Raw genomic sequence first — 22,814 nt, forward strand, 5'->3', positions numbered from 1 at the left:
TGAACCGGCAGTGGAAATGAGACCCAACTATTTCAGATTATGTAGATCTATGAAGATGAATCAGAGTTCAGAAATAAGGACCCAGGTAGGAGCCATCTATTGACAACGTGAAATGCACCCTACATATAGCATGTAGTGTAAAGCTGCAAGCGTATGTGGACACACTCCTGTGATGTGTGCCTGTAGAAAGGAAGCTTGCATCATGCTTGCTATGAGGGTCATTGATTCTTTTGGAATCCGTGAGATATGCCATTGGTATGATCCTACGCTTTATTTGCAGGCAAACCAGCAACAATGCTCTAATTGTCAAATAATAAAGTATCGTGTAAATACAAATTTTGCAATGTATCTATCATTTTGATTTCTTGTACAGTGTGAAACAGTAGTCTCCCTCAATTGGGTAATGGTGGGCAGAGCATTTCCTACTCAAGAAAGTGGTGTACCAGTAGGTCCCATTCAAAAAACTAACTAATGCATTTGAAGGTAACTTTTATGCAGCAGAGACATGTGCCAAGTTAGTCAAATTGACTTGTCGTCAAAATTTTCCCAACTGAGTATGTGTTATGCACAGCCAGATTCTGTGCCTGACATGCAGTCACATGCTGCAGCAAAAATCTGCTGTCCCATATATAGGTCTGATGGCAACTAAAGTTTCTTTTTTCCCCCAAAGGACCTGAAGAAAGGCTAGAGTCCCAGTAGAGCTACATGTAGCTCTTCTCTTTTCTTTTCTTTTTTTTGAATCTTCTTCTTGAGAGAGAGCTGACTAGACATGAGTAGTGGTTAGTGTGTCATTAGGTGTGTAGGTTGGTTTGATAGTGTGTGTGGTGCTGGTGCAAAGGTTTGTTCATGGCATGCATGTACGTGTCTACAGTGTACTTCTAATGATACGGCAAATCAATCATACACTATGGTAAACCCACATGCCCTATCTTCTATCAGCACCTCACAGTTTCTTCAGAATTTACATTAATACCCATTTTAAGGACTTTCTGATTGATGAGGGAAACTGTGAAAATAGATCAGGGTAGTCTGGAAATTTTACTCGTTTGCCCGAAATGCATACTGAATTATCTGGTTAATGTAACATGTCCGAACTGTTTGTTCAATTTGTACATCAGTGAAATAGTACCTGATTATGTGGAGACTACTTGTGCATTTATTTCCATCATTTCTCATCATCCTCCCTCAACACATGCACACGCACACACACACACACACACACACACACACACACACACACACACACACACACACACACACACACACACACACACACACATGCACACACAAAGACATACATCTTACTTTTCACTTTTTCTCCGAAGATCCCAATACCCGGTAATTATTCTTATGACCTGTGGACTAATTTGGGGGTACAAGTAACAAGGCACAAGCCATGGAATGTTTATCGATATGTGTGTGAAGTACCTAGGATTTACATGTTTGTATGTTTGCATGAATATTAGTATGTGCGATGTGTGTCTTTATTTTGATTTTGTGCCTGTGCATAACATGTGTGCATTGAGAGTGATTTGCCCATTATGTTTGTGTTGTATTTTGGATCGAAGGTCATGCACCACTGATGAAGTTGAAAGCTTACAACTACAAGTATCATAGCCACAGCCAATCAACTTTTAGGGTCTCTGAAGGTTGCTATGCTACGTAGTTGCTATGGCACTCACAGTCACACATGTTTTGAAGTTTTAATTGAGGTAACTAATGAGAGTGCAATGCTCATTTTTGTAATGCAGTAATAGTAAGACAAGAAATAACACAAAATGAGAATAATGTCCCTTTGAAGCAAAACCTCATAATTTCAGGCATGCTTTATTGGTGGGTTCCTATTTTTCCATTACAAAGTCATACACATTCACAGTGAATATGACGGCATTATCAAGGTGTTCAGCATGAACCAAGAAAGCACTGTTCTGTTTAAGATAACAGATTGACACAAATACACAGCCAACTCAAAGTTCCTGGATTCAAAGAGTCTAGTACCATTATTACCAATTCCTCCTTGTACACAGTTGAGCAGTCCTACATGTACTTGAGTGTTTCACTGTTATATAATCTATATGTAAAAATTCAATAATATCATTAAAACAATTGTATACAATATTGCATATTGAGTTTGTTGTATAAAACTGTCATACAAGTCTTTTCAAGACATTGGCAATGACAGACACTGTGAAAGCCCTTCATATTTCCAAACAATCATGTTCGGGTATTGAAAATGAGATTATGCAAAATAAGCAACATATTGAATACACAGGAGGAATCGAGGTGGTACACTGCATTTTCAAGCAAAGATGAAACCACACCTTGAAATTATTGCAGACTCTTCTTTCTGTGACCTCATGGGATACTTTAAACCAAATAATGATAATGATAATAATAATAATGTCTTGTTGATCAAGATTGTTTTTGATGGCAAGAGTCATCTAACGCCTGCATCAGACGATTCTAATTACCAATCACTGAAGCAGCCATGCATCCAGACTCAAGTGAAAAAGCATTTCTCAATTGATCACACCCCTCCACTTTCTCTTCCCCCCCCCCCCCCCCACCTCCCACAACAACGAAACAAAAATCAGTGTACATGTACAGTGATCTTAGCATGAGACTATCGTGCATAAAGAGCCAGCAGTGTTTTTTTGCGGCATGAAACTTTTACGACTTGCAACTGGCATTTAATGTCTTGTGTAAACTAACCTTTCACATTCCTTTTACTTTTGCGAATATTAGCTCCTCGCCAACTTTGATTTTAAGTTTCATGCACACAAAAATGTTTAGGTATACAGTGTTGCAGTCCCATACTGACACTAAATTGTTGGGTGACAATGATAAGAGCATGTAAAGTTGCCACTAAAATCCATAGAGTTCCAGACCTCTTAACAGTTAAGCCTTCTCATTCTCAGCCAACGAATTACTGTATACGCTGTTATTTTCGCGTACAGATATTTTTGTGAATGACGAGGCCACAGACATTTTCGTGAGATGTTGTTTTCGCGATTTGACGCCAATGCTTACGTTAATGCACTTTTAACAGGGCGCATGGAGACATTTTCGCGATCCAACTGTGATTTGCGAAATTCACGAAAATTAAACCCTCGCGAAAATAAGAGCTTAATATACAGTAAACTTTTCCAAACCAGTTTCTGATAGCACACATTGGCCCTCCACAGGGCTATCAGGTTTCTTCTATGAAGTAACTCAGCAAAGCATCGCTATGGAAAATGTAAGTGTATTCATCACACACTTGCCCAAATAGGTAACTTACATATACATTGTACAAATATTCCACTGACTAAAGCAGTACGCTGTAGTACTACATGTACATAATAGTGCACACACTTACTGAACACGGAAAGACACACACTTGTGTCACTTACGTATACATGTACCTTGTACAAATGTTCCATTGACTGAAGCAGTACACTGCTACATAATAATTCACACACTTACTGAACACGAAGACACACTTGTGTCACTTTACGTATACATTGTACAAATGTTCCATTGACTGAAGCAGTACACTGTAGTACTACATAATACAATGGCATGTAATTCACACACTTCATACTGAACACAAGAAGACACACTTGTGATACCACCTGAGATACCTAAAGAACAATTTGTACTGAATCACGTTATACATATTTGAATGATCACATCCAACAGATGCCAATCATAAGAATGAGACCAATCATAAAAACATGATAATGATGATGATGATGATAATAATGATTTTCATCATAACAACATATGTCCAAAAAGATAAAAAAATAATAATTTAGTAATGTCAAGAAATAGCAATAATCACTTCCAGTCCTTTAAACATACATGAGATTGTCCTGACCATACAATCTAGCTCTTAATTTTGTCATTCAACATATACCAGTACTTGCTGCAACAACGGCTTGCACTAAACATAATGGAGACAAATACCAAAGGCAATTACAATTGAATTTTAAGTCATTTTTTTATAAGGAAATATGAGTTTTATGTCAACACATGATATCCTTATATAGAAATGTCTTAATTTAGATAGACTTTACTGACTGAACAAGGTGACATAATGCAATAGAATGATGGATTTGATCTCAGCTGGAACGGAGTATTTTGCTGATGTTTGCATTATTCCTGCATTGGAAAACTTTGTTTGACTCATGCCCCACTTGACATGAGCATATTATACAATAAACACTGGTACCTTAGGGCGCTGGGTACTTAAAGGGGAAGGCTAGTAACTGATCAGTGGGAATCAGTGGAAATGCTGGGAGATGATTGTTCCAATCCTTATGGGATTCATTCAAGAGTTCATTGTATATCTATTGTTGTGTGAAAATGATTTGCTTCAGAACGGTCTCATATTCAAGTAATGTACAGATTAATGCTCCGTCACTGACCAGGGACGCTAACCTGGAAGCATTAAACTGCACATTACTTGAATATGAGACCATTCTGAAGCAAATCATTTTCACACAACAATAGATATACAATGAACTCTTGAATGAATCCCATAAGGATTGGAACAATCATCTCCCAGCATTTCAACTGATTCCCACTGATCAGTTACTAGCCTTCCCCTTTAATGATAATGGTAGAGCCCTATGGGAGAGAACAGCGATTACGCCGAGAGGCTACCCTAGGTAAGTGATAGACCTTAAAGTGTTCAAGTTTTTGTTTAATTAACGTGTTCTCAAAGGAAGTCATTTCATTCCCGTATCCAAGAATCAAGGGAACTACAAACTGTATGGTCACTAAGAATGCCATTCAATCTTTATTTGAGCAAGCACCTAAGGAGGAGCTGCCTATTTTTAGTTCCCTCCAAAGTAGGGGTTTACTCAGAGGTGGAAGAGAGGATGTTGGGTTCACCAAACTCCACAGCTCTGCCCCCACCCATCACCAGGATGCGGTCGCTATCGGTGATGGTGTTGATGCGGTGAGCGATGGTCAGGACAGTGCTCTCCTTGAACTCCTCCCGGATGGCCCTCTGCAGGTGCTCGTCCGTTTCCATGTCAACACTGGCCGTTGCTTCGTCGATGCACAAGACCTGTTGGAACATTTTAGAAGAACACAATTCCGTTGTCGATTATGTGCCCCTTCTGGATTTTTTATCACTTTGAAGGCCAAAAATACATGACATTTCTTTTTAAAGAAAATATCTACACAAAAACGAAATACAAGCAACCTCGCTTAAGTCAAAGTCAAATAATCACCTAATTCAAAGGTCTTTTCAAGTCCCCTTCTCTTGATATTCTATTGATTTTAATCCCTCCTGTTGAATTTCCTCTATTAAAGTCAAAGTTATTTCTTCAGTCCACATAGAATCGACTTAGGCAAGGTTGACTATATCTTCCTCTACAGCCAAACAGCTTATTGTGAAGTTGTGCATGCTTTATTGTATGGGGATTTTTCTGTGAAACATGCTATTGGTCAAATCTAACAAAGATATAGGATCCAAATAAAAAGTTTGCATAAGTAACTTTGCAGGGAATGCAGTCTCACCTTTGCCTTGGTCAACATGGCTCGGGCCAGGCACAGCAGCTGCCTCTGACCATTGGAGAAGAGCTTGCCCCCTTCCCCAGCCTGGGCCTTCAGGCCACCCATCCGCTTGACCACATCCCCGAGGTGGCACTTCTCCAGGGCTGACCAGAGCTGTTGGTCAGTGAACTGGCCAACAGGGTCCAGGTTCTCTTGCACGGTTCCACAGAAGAGGAAGGGATCCTGGGGAATGATAGCCAGCCGGGACCTGGGGGGGGGGAGGGGGGGGGGGGAGCAATCAACAATACTTGAACTCTGCATAAGAAGTTTGTAATTTGTATGAAAGTGAGGATGGGTGAAGGTAAAAAAAATACAGACAGAAAGCTTACATAATTATATATATTTTACATATTCACATACATCATTCATACATACATACATCCATACATGGTGAATGCATGATTAGGATGAAGAAATACTTTTAGTTACCATGATCCACCATGTAGACCTTCAGCCCATGTGCCTCAAATTGCATGTTGTGTGTGATGTAATTTTTTTTTCCCCAAAAAAGAACTTTTCAATATTGTTTTGAAGAAATAAAAAATAAAAAAGAACCCACCAAAACATATACAGGACATTTAATATTAAAGCAAACCTGACATTTTAAACTTTTAAGAGTCATATCACTTCTATTCATTGCAAATACACCTTCTTCCTTCAATCCCCGTTATGGCATGACATATCGCTTCCTGTCACATGTTTAAGTTTTGTGCCAATCGGATGAACAAGCCTTAGGTCTACATATGAGAGTGCCATCAAGTATCCCTGGTCCAGCATGGAAGCCAACTGTTCTGACAAGGAGGAACAACAATACAAGAGGGAAGTGTTTTGCTCTGGTGTGAACTCTCCCTCCATTCCTTGCATATTCTTATGTCTTACCTGACTTCTTCCAGCGACAGGTCTGCCAGATCTACCCCATCCACTGAGATCCGACCCCCCTGGGCCTCCACCATCCTAAAGAGGGCCAGGAACAGCGTGGACTTCCCTGACCCCGTCCGGCCCACGATGCCCACCTTCTCCCCTGGGCGGGTCTCAAAGCTCACCCCATCCAGGGCCTTGGGGTGGTCGTTGCGGTAGGAGAACTGGACGTCGTCAAACTTGACCACTCCCTTGCTCGGCCATCCAGCTGGTGGCTGTGATTAAATTTTGATACCAATTAGAATGGATTTGAAATTGGATAATGATATTATTTCCAATCTTGCTTGATCTGGTCGCAGTAACAACATGAAGAAATAGGAAAATGACCCCAGCCCCCCCCCCCCCCAAAAAAAAAGAACCACACACAAACACACACACACACACACACACACACACACACACACACACACACACACACAAAATAACAGTTGGCATTGGCATAGAATTATTAATTACATCTGCACAAACCAGGAGATGTACAACCATACAACTGTTTACTTTTTGGACCAAAATCTCTATCATTACTAAAGAATTCTGTTCATAGACCCTACATCACATGTCTCACTGCCACTTTGTGTAGGTTTCAATGTAATTCAATTAGAGGGAAGGTTAGGGGCAAAGGGCTGGGCAGAGATGCTGACCTTGAATCAAACACCATTGTAGTAAAGGCAGTTCCCAATAGAACATAGACCTCGGGACAGGCAGTTTTCTTAAAATTTTGCCATAGCCAAACAATAACATATGTAAATATAATATGATAATTTTTGGATCTGAATTTTTACTTTGTTGTAACAAGAGTTTAGTTTTAATGGTGTTTGTTAATAACGGGAGTGCACTGTATAATATATTGCAAGAACTGAAAAGGCAGAATTTAGGTGGTAAAACAGTGTTTTCCATAAAATCTGCAGTAATGGCCAAAAACAAAAACAGTACAAAATAAAGCAAAAAAAGTAATATTTGGTACATATCTCTGGCTGGGATTGTTGAAGTACTCGTGGAGGGGGAAGGGGGAGAGGAAGGGGGGGGGGGGGGGGGTAAAGGAGCTCACCTTGATACGGCCACCCTGACGCTCGTGGGCAATGTCCTCAATGTACTGCTTGGTGCGTTCTGTACTGACCATCTGTTTCTCCATCTCAGTGAATTGCATGATGGATCCCATGAGGATGTGTGAGATGGACATGGCATAGGACAGGACCATCCCAACCATACCTGTCGTATTCATGAGGGGACAAACAATATCAGTGTATATATTAGGTAAACTTGTTTCCATTTTTATCGTTCTAGAAAAAGCCTTAAAAAATGTTTCAAAATGCATGCTGAAATATGTCAATACTGTTCTGTCAACAGAAACAAGCACTGTAGTACAACTGTATATATTCCTTCTGATAATTACAAATGTGTACCTTGTATGTCAAATTTTTTGGTGAAAATGACTGTTTGGAATATCAATGGTCATATGATCAGATCAGTGATGTTTTGTCCAAATCCTAGCTGTCAACTTACCAAAAAAAAAAAAGATGAAGTCACCACAGCATATTGAAGGAAAGGCTTTCCCATTTGGTATAGTGCTTTGGCTGCCATGTTTTCTTTGCTCTCCTGAACTTTGGCAATTTGTAGATATGAGGTCTTGTTGCCCAAGCAACGGTATAGAGGTAGCTAATTGCCATACTCTTTCAAACAATCAATAATTGTCTTATTTGTACACAAGTTTCAGAGCCATCATTTGTTTGATGCAATGGCGACATGACAACATTATAGTGATCTGGTGACTCTGTGCCCATGTGTCGCTGAGTGGTTATCCAGTGGAAACCAAATCTGTGGTCACTACATACAGGTACTTCACTACACATTTTCTCTGCAAATCAATTAATTGCCATGGGGGTCACTGGGCAGGTTGTCGGTATGGACAACTGGTCTGTATAGAGCAGGCTTTACTATACATTAAAGTGAAAAATGGTAGTAATGGTAAAGCACTAGACTAATCTTCAAGCAGGACACATACCTGGATCCACCTGTCTGTACTGATGCTCTGCCACTGCCATCAGGGCCACCACGGTTACCATGACGATGCCTATCATCTGCAGCTGGAACCAGAGCCAGAAGGAGATGCTCTCACAGTTGTACCGGGCACGGAGGAAAAGCTCCTGCTTCTTCTGGTGATCCTTCTGAAATCTGCTCACAATAAAATAAAAATGGAATGATTATATAATATATTGATTTAAAAACAAAAAATGAGAAGAAGAAGGAGGAGGAGGAGGAGGTCTACTTAGAAGAAAAAGAAAGGAAAAGAGAAGAAGAATGAGACAAAGAAGAAAAAGAAGACAAAGAAGAAGTCTAGAATGAAGGTAAAGAAAGAAGAGGAAAACGTGAAGAAGATGAAGTAAGTATAGCAGTAGTGTTGGTAGTTTTTGGCAGTTGTAACATTTGTATGTATTTGTAGTAATACATGCACATACTAGTAACAGTAAGATCAGTAGCAGCAGTGGTCATAGTAGTAGTCGTTACTGGGACCAATCTTTTGAAATGTATCAGGCATCGATGAGATGTGTCAGGCAGGAAGCTTGAGATATCGAGCATGATCTTGGCCAACATAAAGGAGCGACTTACCGTCGTGAGGCCCGCATGGCCCTGATGACAGGAAGTCCAGCCAGCGTCTCGGAGAAATGACTAGCAATGGCAGAGTTGCAGGTACTGCGGATGCGGCGCACTTCTCTTGACGTCATGCGGTAGTATTGCTGTTGGATAAGAAAGGGTGAGAGAGCACCAGAGAGGTGCCGTGATGGTGTTGATCATTTCTCTGTCTGATATCACAAGCTTTTGGCAAACTAGCTATTGATGAGAGCTTTGTATCTGCACTAAATGCCTCACTGAATCATTGCAGAACTAAATATTCCTTTGTCCTCTCAGAAGTTGCTTTCTTCAGGAAAGATCATTCCGAAGTGCACACTGATACATGTATTAAAAAGGATAAGTAAAAGATCTTCCTAGATCGACTCTGTCAAGTTGCAAATTTCCCATGAATGTACTTGTGTTATTGTCTTAACAAAAAAAACAAAAAAAAAATTGCTCCAATATAATGCCAAAATTTGTACAATCTTTAAAGAAATCCTGGTGTGAAATAGTTTACACAATGAACCTACGGAACTCACACACAAATGGATTCATGCATACACACACACCCATAGACAGGCCACTCCCATTATTATAAAGTCCTCCGGACAGGCAGTATTCGTTTATTATATTGAAGTTTAGTTCTTACCGAATAAATAAAGTATGATGATATAAAGATATATACTTATTTTGGGACCTGAAATTTTACCTCTTTGCAACAGGAATTTCGTAATAACTGTGTTTGTTATAATGGTAGTTCACTGCATCTAAACAGTTAGAGCACTGAGCTTCTTTTTTTTTTTTGGAAAAAGACCAGCAGCCATAAAAGACAAAATTTTAACCAACCTGCAGGAAGTAGTAGAGCGCCCCCGCTGGGATTAAGCAGAGGGAGAACCACGGCAGGCCACTGCAGGTGACTGCTATGGCACTGACAAAGGCCAGGCAACTCCTCTGCAGGGCACAGAGCAGACCGGGCAGGTGGCTGTCGATGATGCGTACATCGGAGGAGAAGCGGTTGATGATTCTGCCCAGCGGCGTGGAGTCAAAGAAAGAGATGGGAGCCTGTGACAATAAGAGAACAAAAGAAAAAGATACGAGAGCTGCACAACCTTTCAAAGTCCTTGATACATAGGCCAATTTGTTCCCACATATATCCTTATGAAAGAGATCATTGCAAAGAAACTTAAAAGCTGCTTTCGCATGATGTGTATACAGAGCTTAATACATGGTGGATCAAAGTAATGGCCTCCAGAAGAGCCATGCGTCTACAACTGTATATGTCTATGCAGCTCCACCATGTGTAAGCAAGGCAGAAAACTGACATCAAAGTAAGTATGAGTTTGACTGAGAATTCTTAATAACTACAGGCGACTCCCAAGTCCTCATGACTTGCCGTTTCTTTTTTTTTTCATTATATCAGAGTTTGTTTTGTTTTTTAACAGAACAAAAAGATATACCAAAAATAAAGATATAATTTGGAACCTGAATATGTTACTTCATTATAACCCTGTTCATTGTAATGGGAGCACCCTGTACTAAAGAAGGCAATCAAATATTTATTCAAGCAACCAACGACAGGCCTAAATGAAAACTTGAAATCTCCAAAGACCTGAATCATGCAAAACTAGTGCCTTTAATCAATTGCAAAGGGCGCACTTTCACTGTATTCATGGGACTTGAAGCAAGGACCACAAAATTAAGACTTGGTGGTCTGAACCATTAGGATGTGAGAGCTCATCCCCTAGCTTTCGCCTTGCATCCTCCACTAACCTTGAGGACGCTGTCTAGTAGTTTCTCATGAATGATGGATCCGCCCTTGACGCAGGTGTGAGCAAAGAAGAGCTCCAGGGCCAATGTAAAGAGGGATCCGACGGCCACGATACCGGCATAGATGCCTAGATAGAACACCAAGCTGCTTGTTGTCTCGTGGGTATTACCATCATCAGCAATGTACAAGGATGAATCAGTCCCTGAGCTGGAGTAGGCAGAAGACAATGAGTTCAAAGGTTAAATCTTTATGGAATAGCACCACTGATCTTGCCTGTGAACAGTCACAGTGGCATTACTGCAGTGGTCCTACGGGTCAAACTGTTGTTATCTCAGCCAGCTTTGGCAACTTTTAAGACACAGCAAATTTCTCTCAAAATGTAATTCTCTACATATGTGTTATATTAGTCTTGTATGACCTGTAAAAACAACATTGTATATAAAAACTGTTATTTTCATGTACAGATATTTTCTCGAATGTGAAGGTCACAGACATTTATGCAAGATGTTGCTTTTGCAATTTGACATCAGGGCTATCATAAATAAATGCACTAATGCCTGTCTGTTTAAGATCAGGTAGCAATATTTTCATGTTTTGTTAAATTCATGGGCCAACAATACTTCGTAATATTGACAAAAATTAAATCCTCTTGAAAACAAGTTTCTACAGTATGTTCTTGCTTTCTAAAGAAGAAAATCAAAATTGTTCAGTTGATATAGCTCTGTATATCATCTATGCAGCTTTTGTTCTGTTGATGACAGCAGAAATACACTCACTGGCAAATATCCAGGGAACCATCAATCTCTTCTGCAAAGGACGAATGACAAGCCGACAGTGATGAGGCATTGTGGGTATGTGCTTCCCTCTGTTGGCTGATACTGAACGTCCACTGTGACAGCCACCAGTCACCAAAGATACTTGAGGCTGCAGACAAACAATATTACGATGGTCATAATGCAAGTTCTGTTGTTAACTTTATATCGTCGGTTGAGAGTGATAAGGGCGTTATGTTGTCACAAAACCTATAGCGTTCGAGACAGCTTAACGCCCTTCTCATTCTCAACAGACGATATTTTAACCGTATGAGGACGAGTCCCGAGTATACTTGGCAGTTGTCGATGGGACATGCGTGTTGTAGCAAAATCAATCCGTCCTCAATGGGTTAAAAGTAAACAAATGGCAGAAGTGCAGAGAGGAGAAAAAGAATAACAAGATTAAATAACAAGATTAAATCCAGACTACATTTACCAGAGTTTCTAAAAGGTAATTTTTGGCAGTCAACACAAACATATGAAGACATTTTGATATAGTGATATATAAAATCACAGAACAGAATTTGGAGAGATGCGCAGAGCTGGATGGACTTACCTTTAATCAAAAGAAGCAGAGCGAACCAAGCCAGGACTACTTTGCTGCTGACAGCCTTCAGGTACATCTTGTAGACGTCAAACTTCACCACGCCCTGTTCCTTCTCCTCTTCCTCCACCAGTTTGCCGCTGCTCTTCTTTTCCTGCTCGTCTGCCCCGGCAGACTTGTCCTCATCGCTGCTCTTGGTTGCCGACTCCTTGAACTGGAGGTTGGCGGTGTTCTGTGTTCGGTTGAGAACACTGTCGGGTGGACCTGTGGTCGAAAATGGCAGTAACTTAGAAGCAATTCTACAGACTGGCTTACCAGAACAATTGTATATGACTATATTTCCTCTTTTCTTCTCTACACAGATACCATACTGTCACATTACAATGTATGTTTCTCCCTGAAGACCAGCATGAATCATTAGTCACACCAGAGAAAATAGAAAAAGAGACAAGGTATTTGTGTATCAGGGAATATTTCATAAAGTTGCTATCAGTTGTTTATTCCTATTCATCATAACTCTCAGTTCCTCACAGTCACTATCAAATTGTGGTGTACCAATTAGTTATCTTAAGCAAAATCACATTACTAAGTGGCTCCATCAGTAATCATGTATAAAAAATTCATGACTTTACAAATGTTCCAACTGGAACAGACACAAAAGCCAATCAATGCAGCATTGACATTTTAACATATATCACGATCAGTCATCTTGACCGTGCACTCACCGACATCGGTGACCTTGCAGCCGTCCATGACCACCACCAGGTCCGCCTCAGTGAGGTACTTGGTGTGGTGGGTGCACAGGATTCGGGTCTTGTGTCGCAGCAGTCCCATGATGCACTTGGAGTAGATGTGCTGACCGACGTGTACGTCCACAGCGGCCAGAGGATCGTCCAGAAGGTAGATGTCGCTGTCCTAGATTTGGCCATCAGACACATGGGGAGTAGGAGGGGATACAAATTCCATTCTTACTGCGCTCAGTTCGGATCATCACATCTTTTGGCACACTCTGGTTGTTTGTAAACTCCTTGGCCCGAATTCACGAAGGTGGTACAATTGAAACCATGGTTTAAACCATGGACAATTTGTATGGAGGGCCAAGTGTCGCATGGCCTATTTTGTTACGCAATCAGTCATTTTGTTGTCGACGAAATGACCATTTCGTTACAAAATCATAATTTCGTCGATGAAATGACTGGCCGTGTGACACTTGGTGCTCCATACAAATGTCCATGGTTTAAACCATGATGGTTTCAATCGTACCACCTTCATGACTTTGGGCCCTTGAGTACAGTGGACTGAAGGGCTGTACGTTCCATCCCAGTAGGCTGTCTTTGTTTTTATTGTAGCTTGAAAGCTGAGTAAATCAAAATAAGATTGCTTGACATCCTATTGATGGTCGAGGCTCAGTATTTTCAGCCAGATTCATGGATCATTGCTTAATAATTCTAGCAACATTAAATTGTATGTAATGGCAATGGCTTTAACATAACAGAATGTGTGTGGATACCAGAGAGTTTATCTCTGCCCTCTACTTTGCGTGCACATGAGTGAATATTTACCTGATAGACTGCCCTTGCCAGGGCCACTCTCGCCTTCTGACCTCCGCTGAGTGTGACCCCATTTTCACCTATCTCTGTCTCGTCTCCAGAGGGCAGAATCTGTGACATATTGACAAAAAAAAACAACCAAACATCTGTATGGATTAAAAATTTATATTACTTCTGCAATAGTCATGAAGAATATGAAGATCCACTCTACAACAATGTGATCAACCAACTTGGCCAATAATCCCTTCGAAAGTAATGTAATGAAGAAACACTCAATCCAAACCAAACCAAACTGATTCCGAACTGTTTTTACCTATGACAGAATATGTCTCACCCTAACTTTCCCCTCAGTCATTTTCACAGTACCACTTTGCAGTAATTATCTCATGTTACAAAAATGGGGGCCTCTGGGTAAAAAGCCTACAACATCCTGTGTGATGATGTGAATAACTCATGCCACTTTTGCATTAAGATTTTCCTTTTCTTTTTTAGCCACATTGATAAATGAATGAAATGAAATCAAATCTAATTAAATCATATTAGGACATGGATAAATTGAATGCTGGTACTCATTACTCCAGTTGAGCACACTTGGATAAATTAATGCTCCTGTTTGCTAACCTTAAGGTCCTCCTTTAGGGCACAAGCCTCGATGACTCTGTCATACCAATCGGCATCCAAGGCCTTCCCGAAGAGGATGTTTTCTTTCAGTGTTGCCTGCTGCAGCCAGGGTTCCTGGGTGGCCAAACCAAAGCCCCGGTCAAGGTGGGCCACTGCAATGCTGCCACCCTCCTTCACCATGTCGGCCGTGATAGCAGCAAAGAGGGAGCTCTTACCCGACCCGACTTGACCCACGATGCCAACAAACTGGCCCTTCAAGTCATGAGAGAGAGTACAAATATCAATAATTACAATTTCAGAAGATAAACGAAACCTATAATGGCTCCAAAATTGTGCTCATGTCTATTCTCACGAAGGAGGTATTATGGAGCTCAAAATGACGACCAAACCAAAACACCTTTTTGTGTGTGTGTGTGTGTGTGTGTGCAAAACTGTTCACATTGAACAAAGAAGTTATACCACAAACTAAATTGCCAGTATCAAGACCTTCATATAAAGCTATAGTATACAAACATTGCCGACTGGTAGGCAATCTACCTCAACTTATCATGGGAGAGCTGATATCATCACTGAGTGAAATCTGCCGGTCAAAGCACTTATTGTCTCATATTTCAGTCAGTGGGACCATTTCACAAAGATTTTGGCAACTAATGCAAACAGCTATGATGGCTGCAGCGTAATGCTACCATACGGTCACTCCAATTGGCACCTTTGAATAATTGCTAAACCTTTGATAACATCGGACCTGGGACATACCTTGTGCACGCTGAGGTCAATGTCTTCCAATTTCACAATGTGTTCCGCTTGTTCACCCTCTTGATCTTTTTCATCAAGAGCGTTGTCTTTGGAGTTGTTGTTGTTGTCGTCACTGTCTTCTTCCTCTTGTGCATCATCTTCCTTCTCCTCCTCGTCCCGCTTTGGATGCTCCCAGTGGAAGTTTGCTCCCGCAATCTTCAAGCATTCACCTTCTGCCAGGCCTTTTTCTGATTAGTGGTAAAAATGAAAAATATCATATATATCACAATCACAATATTAAAATGTCAAAAGCGTGCCATAGTCAACTCAAATTAAGCACAGCAGCTGCACAGCTAGCAGCACATGTAATTAAGACATAACTAGGCCTAAATCCCCACATGGCTATCTTAATTACCCCATGCAATATTATGACACAAAATGTCAAAAAATTCTTTGTAACTTAAACAGGTTTTATTCTCATTTGGTTCTTATTTTGTTACTAGTTAATCGCAATATGCTACAATTTTCTCTTTGGAGGAAGATCAACTTCTCCCTAATTAGGATATCTCAGTGTTGTTCAAACAAAAATACGACCACATACATATTAATCATGTAATTTTTGTATCAAATGACAACCATCACACAGCTGAAAATGTGCACTTTATAGTGGCCACATTGTCTGCTTCATCTCTTTTTAACTGTGAATGAGTAAAATAAATGATTGAATGTTATATCAGCCCCTCATAGCTAGTCCCACTACCCACTTACCGGACCGGTAGTACTCTTCAAAGTCTGACTCCTTGAGGTCGAGGAACTTCTGGACGCGCTTGAGGGCGACCCACGATTCTATGGTACAATTCAACAATCCCGACATCCATGTGAGAGGGCCAACCAGGAGCCTGAACAGCGACAAACATGTGAACACCTACAGAGGAAATACAGAAGGTGCAAATCAAATGTTTCATGTTTTGAAATCTATCTGGCTGTGAGTGGAACTGTTTCAACCTTTAATATTGACTTAATTCCACATTCATTCCGAAATAATGATATTTTCACATTGCGGTTAAAGGGCAAGTTCTCCATATATACATGTGTGAGTGAATGCAACAATATTAATAGAACACATCAGTAAAAGTTAGAGGAAAATCAGATCCATTCAAAAGTTATGAATTTTTGAAGTTTCTGCACAGTCACAGCAGGATGAGAAGACTACTGCAGTTTATGATGTTACATGAGCAGAGCAATATAAGGAATACATAAAGACAATTTCACAAAATATCATTTTTTGAAAAAAGTACACATTCCCTCAATTTGTCACTGACATAATATGTAAAGGGTAATATTATTCCCCCTGCCTTCTGAGAGAGGCAAGCCAAGTTCTCTTTCATCATGTAAGAAAAGTGAAAGTATGTCGAATTTCCTATATCATTGTATGCATGTGACATCACAAGCTGTAGTAGTCTTCTCATCCAGCGAAGGGAGCATTTAAACTTCAAAAATTCATAACTTTTGAACGGATTGTCCAATTTTCCTCAAACTTTCACTGATGTGTTCTTGTGATGTTGCTGCATTCTATCAATACTTATGTATATCAAGGTGAACTTGTCCTTTAATCTAAAAAAAAAAAAATGAGTATGACTGCCACAACTTCCTGACCTTTGCAGCAGTGAGTTCGTTGCCAAGGAGAGTGTACAGGGAGAAGGTGAGGATGGAGAGGAGGATGGGTGTGGTGCCCCAGGTGAAGCCGAAGACGCACTCCAGGTACTTCACCGTCTGCACGCTGCGCAGCTCCTTGGACCGCCACTTCCCCACCTGTTCCTTGAAGTGTGCCTCCCAGGCATAGAACTTAATGACCCGGATACCCTTAAGGATCTCGGTCATGACCTACACATGTAGGGGAATGAGACAGGGGAAAGAATGATAGTAGTCCCTGGCAAAGTGGTGGACATGTCACTCACAGGCTCAGATCATTGCTACAGCCTGGCTACAGCTACACGGCTGACACAATTTTTTGGTGCTTAACCTTCATGAAGGCCTCTCCCTTAAAAAATTCTCCGCAAATAACAACCACATGACATACATGAAAGCACAGACACTGTAATTTTCAATATGCATGGCATATTTTCTGATCCCACTTGAAATGAGTTGATGCAATCTCTTCAAGTTCATATGGATAAAGAGGTAGATTTCATACATTTCTACTTGGCATTACATATACTATAAGCCACTTCATTATATCGATTCTTCAGTCTGTCCCTCTCTACTATACTGGCAATCTCCCACCTCTTTTCCTGATCATTCTAGTCGTATGTCACATGACCTATGCCTTTATTACCTTGACTCTCCTGTCTAGCTGCTTGATCTTGCGCTTGTGTGCCTTCGTTATCCTCACGCTGACAAACTTGGTGATGGGTAAAAGTATCATCATCAATCCTACGCCAGCTAGGAAAGACACACCCACCTTCAAAACATAAAGACAAAAGGAAGAAAGGATTATTCTCATTCCCAAATGATTAAGAAGCATGGCATTTGATCTTTATGTACCCTATACACTTTCTGAAGAATAAATGACGGACTAATGTTTCAGGTGGGTATATGTACTGGTACTGCATTTATAATTATCTTTTATTGGTTTCAATAAGAAACCAATAAGAAAAAAACAAAAAGATACAAAAGCCAATTACAAGCCAATTGAGACTAATAAGAGCATAATCAGATTTTCATGGGAGTCTACAAAATTTTTGGGTATAGAAGGCAACCAGGGCTGATGAGGGTGTGTGTAGGACAAACCTGTTTGTAAATCAGGTAGAACGAGCCAGCCATCTCTACAGGGAGAATCCACATAAACTGCATCCTGATGGGGAATTCGGCAATGGCATCAGTGTCTGACGTCATAAAGTTCATGATCTGGCCCGTGGTGAAGGCAGAGAGTGTGGTCGCACTTACCGCCAGAGACTTGCGGTAGATAACGGAGACAAGGGCGGAGCGGACGTTGAGCATGAGCCTCCTCAGCCGGTAGTGGAAGTGAGCATCGAGAGTGGCAAAGAGGAATATGGCCAGGAACAGCTTTGTGGCATAGTAGTAGCCGTGGTATTTGGGTTCCGTGCCATTCTCTATGAAGAAGAGCAATTCGCTGAGCATCAGTGGACCAGCAAATATGAACACAGTCACTACGACCTTGAAGAATGCCAGGAGACACATCTGAGGTCCAAACATCTTCACCATGGCCCAACGGAGAGATGGTTTGTTGGTCTGCGTGTTAGAGATGGCAGCTCCTGACTGCTCACCAGCTTTGCCGCTGCTGGGGTCCGACTCCTTTGATGCAAACACGTCTTCGGCAAAGGCAGATGAGCTCTGGGGATATACGGTGGCAAAACGAGCTTCGACACGACTCGGTGAAAGTTGGCTTGACAGGTGGAAGACATCCTCTGGCTGAGACAGCTGACCAGCAGCACCCTTGCACAGCAGGGGACGGGTCCACCAGAATGTCAGTTTGGACAGCAGACTTGCAGAGTCCTCTCCCGCTCCAAGATCCAGCTTGGTTGGTTCGGCCATGGGTGGAGGCGACGCCTGCATCGACTCCTCTTCACCTGAAGTCTTGCTCACATAACCAGATGATCCATCATCAGCTCCAGTTTCCTCGTGAGTTTGGGCGTGTCTTCTGGTGGGGCACAGAGAAATCAGGTAGAGAAAGTGGAGAGCAGTCCAAACAATGACAAGACCATCTTCACTGACCAACACAGGTCTGTTGCCACTCAGCACGTGCCCAAGAATGGTTGTGAGACGAGAAAACACTGCCAGCAGTGTCAAGAACCATGCAATGATGACTGGTTTGTGGGTCCCGATGGACTTCGAGCTCTGGCATCGCAGCTTCCACTGGTACAAGGCCTGCAAGAACCATGCCACAAACACCAAGCAGTCAACCTGGTGGTCCACGGAAGAAAACCCTGCATCCACCGGAACCTGTCTCAGCAACACATTAAGCAGTTGGAGCAGGGCATACAGGCTCGCAATGAAAAACCTGGCACGCAGGACGACCGACTGCTTCAGACTTTGACTGCCCGACTCGGAGGTGATCTGGATGACATAGAAAGCACTGATGATGCCCAGCAAACAGTGACTCGGGAGAAAGATCATTAGTTTCTCGTAGCAGTGGCCCTCATGAAAATCCTGCTGCCAGGTTGTGTTGTTGCCTGGAGCTCTTCTACACAACCTCTCCACTGAGATGCCCATCACACTGGCCATGATCTGAAAAAAAACAACAACAAATAAACAAACAAACAATTATGCAAACTATAAAAGCACCATTCAATGCATTGAGAGATGAGTACAGCAACTGTCACACATCAGACATGTTTCCCATTGTTTTTTACATGATCCCATGTTTGCTTTGTTTGTCACAGAAAGCAAAACATAAAAATGGTAAGGAGAAACAAGAAAAAACATGAGAAAACAGATCTGTAGAAGAAGCAAAAAAAAAAAAAAAAAGAGGAAGTGAGGTAGAAGGATGAGAACTTTGAAAGCATCTCATATCAAGCAAAAAGTAGAATCCAGACATATATGGTAATGTATTGGTTGCACGTAAAAGCAAAAAGAACTACAAAATGAGATTCAGATATATACAGTAATAGCTGTAGAACTTTATAAGCTAATTATTTCAATGATTGTTATTCTTACAGCATTGTCACATTTAGGTATCACTGCAAGGGTGCTCCATGCTTTCTAAGTAGCAAGGCAACAAGTTGAAATCATGAGGGTCAATAGATTCTTCTAATGGCGGAAATGCCTACAAGCATGTAAACCCTAATACTCAGCAGCACTCTCTCGTCACCTGGATATTGTGTAAATCGCATGCAAATCCATCTGATATTCTTTTTTTTTTCTAATTAAATCATGGAATTCATAAAACTTTAGGAAAGAGATATCAAGTCACTGTGTCACTTCATTTTGTATTTTGAGCTGTCTGTACAAAAACCATTTTGCAGTGATTTTTTTTTCCCCAAATATTTCTTTCACTTTTGTTGTAGCTCTGCCAAAGTTCTTGGACAATACTGTCAGGTTAAAATCTTCCCTCTCAGGGATTCACAATAAGCAAGCACACTGATTTAAAAAAGAAGAAGAAGAAGAAGAAGAAAAAGAGACTTGCTCCTTCACAAAGCAACATTAGATGTTATGGGGTGGGGAGGACATCCCTGCCCCCTTTTCTCTACCTGAATATCTATCAACTTAAGATGTAATAACACATTCTCAAAGGATGAAAGCAGACTTTACAAATTAATTTCTATTCGTGCATGCAAGATTATACAGAAGTGAAGTTTGGGACAATTTGTAATCACTAGCCAATCAGTTCATAAGTTATTTGCAAAGTATTATTTCAGATATATAGTTAAAACTGTACGTGGTCATGATGGAAGCTAGGCCACAATTCCTGATGTCACAGAAGTGGAGATATACTTATTACAAAATTTTCAATGTAAAATGCACATACTTCCTTCAATTTGTTTCTGACATTTTCATGGGCCATATCATTCCCTTTTACCTTTTGGTTAGGAGGCAAGTCGAGAGCTCATTCATTCCTACAAAAACTCCTGCTAAAGTAAAAAAAAAAAAAAAAAAAAAATCCTGCTAAAACTGAAATAGTAAAAGAATGAAGCTACATTGATTTTGTTTCATAAAATTTTGTATTGTCTTTTTTAATACATCATTCAATTTAAATGCACCTTGCCTTCACTGACTGTTGTTGCCTAATTTTTATCCAGTGAGGAAAGCATGCACACAAATGTAATCAGGTCTGTAAAAACTGTCACTTTTTACAGATTGAGATGGTAAGATTTTCCTCAAACTTCACTGCTGTTGTGTTAGTGTAAACCTGTGTACTTTCCCTGTAAGTCTGCATGCATTCACTGAATTCGCACAATCTGAGGCAAAATTTAATACCTGGATGTTCTTTCATATGGCACATCATTTAGTATGTGGATCATGCATAACAGACATGTACACGTTTTTTCAGTAATTAAACAGTGTTTTTCTAATACTTTGTAGAACTCTAAAATGTCATAAATTGATATTCTAAATCTGGTGTTGCAGACTCTAGACTTGTAATCTATGTGATATTTAGGCCTGCATCCCATCTAATGTAGAAAATGAGAACATTTTATCTATGGAGAGTGTTCTAGCTAGGGTTGCTTTCATACTACATAGGGTTGATTTTACTCATGTAGGTGGACCTGTTTTACTACATTTTTTTTCTTTTTTTTTTTTGCTTTGCTTTTTTAGAGTTCTAGGTACAGTAGGCCCTACCCTTGAATATCTACATTTCTTGAATTTTAAGAAGCTGTTATACACCATTCAGATTAGCCTGAGCTTATTCTTTCGATTCATACTGTTCTCAAGTCAGCCAACTCTTAATAATAATATATACAGTGTAGCAGCTACCATTACACCTATCAAGATCCAGAACCTTGATAAATTGCAGTCTATGTAAAATAGGTAAATTAGCACTAGGGTACGAATCATGAGGTATGGAGGTCTTATTACCCACTTTCACTACGTACGACTCATGTACGACTCATGTAGGCCTACACACTAATAATGGGTGAATGAGAATGCATACTTCAGTTAGTCTAACACAATTAAATGCTTGACAATTAGGGATCGACACGAGAAGAAATTTTGAAAAGAGACGTAGACGCAAGATATAGTTTAGAGGACACTTACAGCTTAATCAGCTTAGAGCCTTAGCTGGTGATGATACTGAAATGATGCATGCGAGGGAGCAGCTCCCAATTTGTCCCATATATCGACGGTCGATAGAGCTCTGCACTCGTTTGTGGATCTGCTTTCTGCGAGATCGAGAGTTGCTTGGTTGAGAAGATCTCGAAGATATGACAAGATACTGCAGACGACCACAAAACGTCCGTCGACAACCTGGTCGGATGGACTGATCATCTTCATCCACCGGGAACCCTTGATATATACCCATCCAGGAATGCGACCCACAGGAAGTAAACATCTTGTGCTGGGACAAAAATAGCTATGATATCATTCAAAATCAAAGAAAGTTCTCATTTTGTGCACATGTCAATGCGTTATAGCCTGCTGACCTGGACTGTATCTACGGCATTACGTAACTCCAAACAATGGTAAATAGAGCCTGCGTAACCATGCAGTCACTGCCACCAAAATAGCGCACGTGTTCTCTCATTGGCAAGTTAGTGTTTGTCTAAGTCGTTTTTGCATTGATGAGGAGGACATTGTGTACCATGCGCTGTACAGTCTGCCAAAGTATACGACTGCCGTGTTATAAGGTTGATTCTTGCTCTAAGAATGAATAGGCCTAAATGAATAAATGATCAATAAATTTGAAATAAGAATGCATCTTTCAAATAGGTACTTATAGTTTAACTTATAGATAAAGTCGATGGTGAATATATTCACTTCTAAAGGCCCTATATCCTCCAGTGCTAATATAAACACTCACATTTTTCTCTATTGTCGGTGAAATGTGAGTTTCCCACCTCCCTGGTTTGATCTATAACTGAGCAACTCCAGCACATAAGGGCTAGATCGTTGCTAGCAATAGTCAGTCACTTTGTAACGATGTCAGCTTTCATTGAAGATCTAGTACTTTCACTTGCTAATTATTAAGGTAAACAGTCCCATCTTTCTTAGGTCTCTCGACTCTATATACTTTAATTTTTGTTCGTCTA

At 40.6% G+C, this 22,814-nt stretch overlaps 1 protein-coding gene across 1 annotated transcript; it reads right to left on the reverse strand.

Annotated features, from left to right (window-relative positions):
• Nucleotides 1–4,843: 4,843 nt before the first annotated feature.
• Nucleotides 4,844–19,350, reverse strand: LOC139716255 (ATP-binding cassette sub-family C member 10-like). The gene is made up of 19 exons (XM_071627822.1): nucleotides 17,896–19,350; nucleotides 17,441–17,566; nucleotides 16,762–16,989; nucleotides 15,874–16,030; nucleotides 15,627–15,632; nucleotides 15,127–15,347; nucleotides 14,371–14,622; nucleotides 13,762–13,860; nucleotides 12,889–13,114; nucleotides 12,212–12,463; nucleotides 11,620–11,767; nucleotides 10,846–11,050; nucleotides 9,922–10,137; nucleotides 9,073–9,200; nucleotides 8,468–8,637; nucleotides 7,514–7,674; nucleotides 6,427–6,680; nucleotides 5,512–5,755; nucleotides 4,844–5,056 (listed from the first exon to the last, which is right to left on the reverse strand). The coding sequence occupies exons 1-19, from the start codon at nucleotides 19,348–19,350 to the stop codon at nucleotides 4,844–4,846; spliced, it is 4,761 nt and encodes a 1,586-aa protein (XP_071483923.1).
• Nucleotides 19,351–22,814: the final 3,464 nt, after the last annotated feature.

This window comes from Diadema antillarum, unplaced genomic scaffold, assembly GCF_040938485.1.
Source record: "Diadema antillarum isolate AM-2024a unplaced genomic scaffold, OU_Dant_1.0 scf00000063, whole genome shotgun sequence".
Lineage (NCBI taxonomy): Eukaryota > Metazoa > Echinodermata > Echinoidea > Diadematoida > Diadematidae > Diadema > Diadema antillarum.